At 51.3% G+C, this 6,457-nt stretch overlaps 1 protein-coding gene across 1 annotated transcript; it reads right to left on the reverse strand.

Annotated features, from left to right (window-relative positions):
- Nucleotides 1-574: 574 nt before the first annotated feature.
- Nucleotides 575-1,510, reverse strand: LOC119939626 (olfactory receptor 6C75-like). Its single transcript, XM_038759751.1, has one exon. It carries the CDS (start codon nt 1,508-1,510, stop codon nt 575-577), a length of 936 nt encoding a protein of 311 aa, XP_038615679.1.
- Nucleotides 1,511-6,457: the final 4,947 nt, after the last annotated feature.

Below are 6,457 nucleotides of genomic sequence, written 5' to 3' on the forward strand. Positions count from 1 at the left end.
ATTAACTGGGTGAGATTAAATTGGTAGGAACAGAAGTGCTTTGGGTTGTTGGAATTGAATACGTGCTGAGGTGGTAGTTAGGAGGGTAACACCTAAGTAAAAAAAACTGAATGGGGAAGAACTCCTGGAGGAAGAGGGATTTCAGCAGGGCTTTTAAGACAGAGATTGTGGTCTGGCAGGTATGAAATGTGAGGGAGCTCGAGGCAGGAGAAAGGGCGTAGAGTCAGGGGAAGGAGAAAAAAACCACACATCAAATTGCACCTGTGGTACTCCATCGGCTTCGGGACCGACTTGAAGAGCAAACCTCGGAACGTCTCTATAACATGGAGGGAAACGGAAACATTCCCCTCTGAATGGTCGAGGTCAGAAGGTCTAGGGTAGCAGGGTGACCTGGCGATGGCAGGGATTTCCGGGAAGGCGGGTGCGGGGGCGCACAGAGGGCTGGAGAACGGCCATTTCCTGTTTGTCGGGCAGCAGATGAAGCATTAAGCTACTGTACAGGCGCCGAATCTCTGTGGTCGACATTTTGCGACTCCTGCAGATTTTCCTGTCGTATTTTATGACAGATGAGCCCTCACTTCCTGGAGCACCCAACCCGGTGCACCAGGGCCCTGAAGGCCTGCTTGACCTGCTCGTTCCGCAGCGTGTAGATGAAGGGGTTCAGCATGGGGGCAACGGAAGTGTTGAGCACCGCCACCCCCTTGGTCAGTTCCACCCTGTCCTTGGCGGATGGTTTGACATACATGAAGATACAACTGCCATACGTGATGGAGACCACGAACATGTGTGAGGAGCAGGTGGAAAAGGCCTTTCTCCTCTGCTGAGCTGAAGGCAGTCTCAGGATGGTGCGGACGATGGCCGTGTACGACGCGGTCATTAGTGCCAGGGTGACCAGGAGCGTCCCCAAGGCCAGGAGGAAAGCCATCCGCTCCAGGTAGCGTGTGTCTGTGCACGAGATCCCCATCATTGGGGAAGAATCGCAGATGAAGTGGTTGAGGATGGTGGAGTCGCAAAAATCTAGCCGTGCGATCATCACAACTGGTGGGAACACGATCAGATAACTGAAGAGAAAAGAGCAGAGGACCAGAAGGGTGCAGACACCCCGGCTCATCACAGTCGTGTAGTGCAGCGGCCGGCAGATGGCGACGTAGCGGTCGTAGGACATGGCGGCCAGGAGGAAGAACTCAGTCCCCGCCAGAAAGATGATGAAGAACAGCTGAATGAAGCAGTTGGAAAAGGAAATAGTTCTGTCTCCGGTGACGATGGTGACCAGGAAACTGGGAATGCAGGCGGATGTGAAGGCGATCTCCAGCAAGGAGAAGCTGCGCAGGAAGAAGTACATGGGGGTGTGGAGGCGGGAGTCCAGGAGGGTGAGGGTGACGATGGTCAGGTTGCCGGTGATGCTTAATGCGTAGGTGAGGAAGAGGAGGAGGAAGATCAGAGCCTGCAGATAGGGGTCATCTGTGAGCCCCACGAGGATGAACTCTCTCACCCCCGTTCCATTTCCCATGGTTGATTGGTGGCGTCAGCCGAACCTGTAGAACCAACGGGAGAGATGGGGGAGCTGAGGGCAGGTGCAGGAACAGCCTAAGACGGGGAGAAGAGCCCTTGGACCTAACAACGAGCGATTCCCCCTCCCCTGGACCGTCAGTGGTTCAGGCTCTGGCTGTTGCACAACCAAACTATATATATTTTGGCCAGGGAGGGCATGGGGCAATCCCCCCCGATTCTGCTCCAGGAGATCCATCGACCTTTCCTAGGTGCCGGTTCTTTGCCCACAGTACGGATGAGCCCAGTCTCCCCTGAAAGCTCACGGTTCTTCTGGCAAAGAGGATCTCTCTGGATCCCACCCTTTTGTTTACTCCTCGCTCTTTCGACTGTCTGCTTCTTCTCTTCTGTCTGCTACTGCCTGGTTGAGGTAATCATATCCAGTAGACCTGATCCATGCAGCCTAGAGGGGCCTCTAGGAAACGTGGCCACAGATGTGGTCCACTACCTGCCATTACCTCGTTCCAGCCTCCCCTTTCTCTGACTCCTCCTTCTTCTCTTCACAAATCTACATCTCCAGCCCATCTCTCTCTCTCTCTCTCTCTCTCTCTCTCTCTCTCTCTCTCTCTCTCTCTCTCTCTCTCTCTGCAGTCTCGTATTTCCTCCTGCCTTAAAGACATCTCTTCTTGGATGTTCTACCATCCACTCAAACCTGACATGTCTAAAACAGAACTCCTTATCTTCCCACCCAACTTTGTCCTTCCCCTGACTTTTGCATCACTGTAGATGGCACCACCATCCTTCCTGTCTCACAAGCTCGTAACCTTGGCGTTAGCCTTGACTCCTCTCTTTCACTCAATTCACACATTCAATCCATTACTAAATCCTTTCGGTTCGACCTTCACAACATCGCTAAAATCCGCTCTTTCCTCTCCATCCAAACTGCTGCCACATTAGTCCAAGTACTTATCCTATTCCATCTTGACTACTGTGTCGGCCTCCTTGCTGCACTCCCTGCTTCCTCTCCCCATTCCGTTCCATACTTCACTCTGCCACCCAGATCATTTTCTACCAAAACGTCCAGTCCGTGTTTCCCCACTCCTCAAGAACTACCAGAGGTTGCCCATCCATCTCCACATCAAACAGAATCTCCTTACCATCGGCTTTAAAAGCACTCAATCATCTTGCCCTCTCCTACCTCCCCTCATCACTTTCCTTCTACAACCAAGCCCGCACCCTTTGCTCTTCTAATGCTGTCCTTCTCACTGTACCTTCACATCGTCAATCTCTCACCCACGTCCTGCCTCTGACCTAGAATGCCCTCCCTCTTCATATCTGACAGGCCATTCTTCTTCCCACTTTTAAAGCCTTACTGAAGGTACATCTCCTCTAAGAGGCCCTCCTTTCCCCTTCTCCTACTTCCTTCTGCGTTGTCCCTGAGTTACTCCCTTTATTCATTCTCTCTCCCAGTCCCACAGCGTTTATGTATGTATCTGCAATTTTATTCGTTTATATTGTCTGTTTCCTCCTCTAGACTGTAAGCTCGTTGTGGGCAGGGAATGTGTCTTATATTGCTATATTGTACTTTCCCAAGTGTTTCGTACGGTGATCCACACACAGTAAGTGCTCAATAAATACGATCGGCTGACTGACTGTCTCTTCCTCATCTCATTATGGCTTTTCTCCTTTACCTCCTCTTCCCCTTTCTCTCTCCTTCTACATCTCTTCCTCTTCTTTCTTCTCCTTTTACTTCTCGTTCTTCTCTTCCTCCTCACCTTCTTGCTCTTCCTCCCTTCTTCTGTATTCCTTATACCCCTCCCTCTTCTCCTTCCTCCTCTTACTCCTGGTCATACAACTTCTTCTTCTTCACTTCTCTGGTGTCCTTTCCTATCGGGCGATGGTTATACCCTATCCATGAATTACCTTGGGTAATTGATGAATCAATTACAGCATTAGCAACGCGTGCCCTGTGTGCTAAGCATCACCTGAAGTGCTGAGTTAGATTCAAGATGCTCACATCAGACCCAATTTCTATCCCTCAGGGGGACTAACCGTCTATCTTATCCTCATTTATAGAAGAGGAAGCTGAGGCTCAGAGTGGTGAAGTGTTTGCCCAGGGATTAGCCAATAAACCAGAGGGAGAGTTGGGACTAGAAGCCAGGCGGGACTCCCAATCCCGTGTTCTTTTCACTAGGTTGTTCTGCCTCCTTCTGAGGAGTGAAGACCGTCCATCACAGACAAGAACTGCTGGGTGACCTGATTGGGAAACTCCGCTAACAGGGGGGTCAATTATCCAGGGTGGGGGTAAAGTCTTTCTTCTGATCCGTGTGGAATGACATTTTCCCAGGAACCACCCCCAACACCCATTCGGGGAAGATGCCAGTGACTCACGTTCATCTGCTTTACCCAGGCCAATGGTCTTCTGTGCTGGACTGAAAGACATGAAGGAGGATGGGTAGTTTAGGGGTCAGAACATAAGGACTGGCTTCTAATTCTAGATCTGCCCTTTGCCTGCTGTGTGACCTTGGAGAAATACCTTAGCCTCTCTGAGCCTCTGTTTTCTCCTCTGTAAAGTGGGGATGAGGTTTGAGTCCAGTGTGGGACAGGGAAGGTATCTGCTATGATAGCCATTCATTCGTTCAATCGTATTTATTGAGCGCTTACTGTGTGCAGAACACTGTACTAAGCTCTTGGGAAGTACAAGTTGGCAACATATAGAGAAGGTCCCTACACAACAACGGACTCACCGTCTAGAAGGGGGAGACAGAAAACAAAACAAAACATGTGGACAGATGTCGTCAGAACAAATAGAATCAAAGCTAGATGCACATCATTAACAAAATGAATAGAATAGTAAATATGTACAAGTAAAATGAATAGAGTAATAAATCTGTACAAACATATATACAGGTGCTGTGGGGAGGGGAAGGAGTTAGGGCAGGGGGTATGGGAAGGAGGAGAGGAAAAAGAGGGCTCAGTCTGGGAAGGCCTCTTGCAGGAGGTGAGCTCTCAGTAGGGTTTTGAAGGGAGGAAGGGACCTACCTTGGTGGATGTGTGGAGGGAGGGCATTCCAGGCCAGGGGGAAGACGTGGGCCGGGGATCGACGGCGGGACAGGCGAGAACGAGGTAAAGTGAGGAGGCTAGCGGCAGAGGAGCGGAGGGTGTGGGCTGGGCTGTAGAAGGAGAGAAGGGAGGTGCGGTAGGAGGGGGCGAGGTGATGGAGAGCCTTGAAGGTGAGGGTGAGGAGTTTTTGCTTTATGCGTGGGTTGACTGGCAGTCACTGGAGATTTTTGAGGAGGGGAGTAACATGCCCATAGCGTTTCTGCACCAAGGTGATCCGGGCAGCAGCATGAAGTATAGACTGAAGTGGGGAGAGACAGGAGGATGGGAGATCAGAGAGGAGGCTGATGCAGTAATCCAGTAGGGATAGGATGAGAGATTGAACCAGCAAGGTAGCGGTTTGGATGGAGAGGAAAGGGTGGATCTTGGCGATGTTATAGAGGTGAGACCGGCAGGTTTTTGTGGCGAATTAGATGTGAGGGGTGAACGAGAGAGCGGAGTCGAGGATGACACCAAGGTTGTGGGCTTGTGAGACGGGAAAGGATGGTAGTGCCGTCTACAATGCTGGGAAAGTCAGCGAGAGGGCAGAGTTTGGGAGGGAAGTTAAGGAGTTCAGTCTTGGACATATTGAGTTTTAGATGGCGGGCAGACATCCAGATGGAGATGTCCTGAAGGCAGGAGGAGACACGATCCTGAAGGGAGGGAGGGAGAACAGGGGCAGAGATGTAGATTTGGGTGTCATCAGCGTATTGATGATAGTTGAAGCCGTGGGAGCGAATGAGTTCAGCAAGGGAGTGCGTATAGATAGAGTACAGACGGGGACCAAGAACTGATCCTTGAGGAACCCCTACAGTAAGGGGATGGGAAGGGGGAGGAAGAACCCACAAAGGAGACTGAGAATGAACGGCCGTAGAGATAAGAGGAGAACCAGGAGAGGACAGAGTCTGTGAAGCCAGGGTTTGACAGCATGTTGAGGAGAAAGGGGTGGCCACAGTGTCGAAGGCAGCTGAGAGGTCGAGGAGGATTAGGATAGAGTAGGAGTCGTTGGAATCGTCAAGAAGGAGGTCAATGGTGACCTTTGAGAAGGCAGCTTCGGTGGAGTATAAGGGGACAGAAGCCAGATTGGAGGGGGTCTAGGAGAGAGTTGTTGTTGCGGAATTCGAGGCAGCGGGTGCAGAATACCCGTTCTAGGAGTTTGGAAAGGAATGGTAGGAGGGAGATAGGGCAATACCTAGAAGGGGAGGTGGGGTCAAGAGAGGATTTTTTTAGGATGGGGGAGATATGGGCATGTTTGAAGGCAGAGGGGAAGGAACCAGTGCAGACTGAGCGGTTGAAGATGGAAGTTAAGGAGGGGAGGAGGGAAGGGGCGAGAGATTTCATAAGATGAGAGGGAATGGGGTCTGAAGCCCACAGGTGGATGGCGTAGCACTTGAGAGGAGGGAGGAGATCTCACCTGGAGATACTGCTGGGAAGGATGGGAGAGTAGCGGAGAGGGATGAGGGCAGGGGAGTTGGAGAAGGGGGAGGACTGACTTTGCGGAGCTCAGACCTGATGGAGTTAATTTCACTAAAGAAGTAGGAGGCCAGATCGTTGGGGGTGAGTAATGGAGGTAGGGGAGGAACAGGGGGCCTGAGAAGGGGGGTTAAATGTACGGAAGAGCTGACGGCGATGATGGGCATGGATGTCAATAAGGGAGGAGAAATAGTTTTGTCTGGCAGAGGAGAGGGCAGAGTTAAGGCAGGAAAGGATAAACCTGAAGTGAACAAGGCTGTCTTGGTGTTAGACATTCGCCAGAAGCGTTCAGCAGCTCGACTATAAGAGCTAAGGAGGCGGACAGTGGCTGTGATCCAAGGCTATGGGTTAGTGGTACGAGAGCGGTGAAGGGAAAGGGGAGCGAGCGAGTTGAGAT

The sequence above is a fragment of the Tachyglossus aculeatus genome, chromosome 17 (genome assembly GCF_015852505.1).
Source record: "Tachyglossus aculeatus isolate mTacAcu1 chromosome 17, mTacAcu1.pri, whole genome shotgun sequence".
Lineage (NCBI taxonomy): Eukaryota > Metazoa > Chordata > Mammalia > Monotremata > Tachyglossidae > Tachyglossus > Tachyglossus aculeatus.

Excerpts from the sequence above, each read along its gene's own strand:
- LOC119939626 (XM_038759751.1), bottom strand. The coding sequence starts at position 1,510 with ATGGGAAATGGAACGGGGGTGAGAGAGTTCATCCTCGTGGGGCTCACA.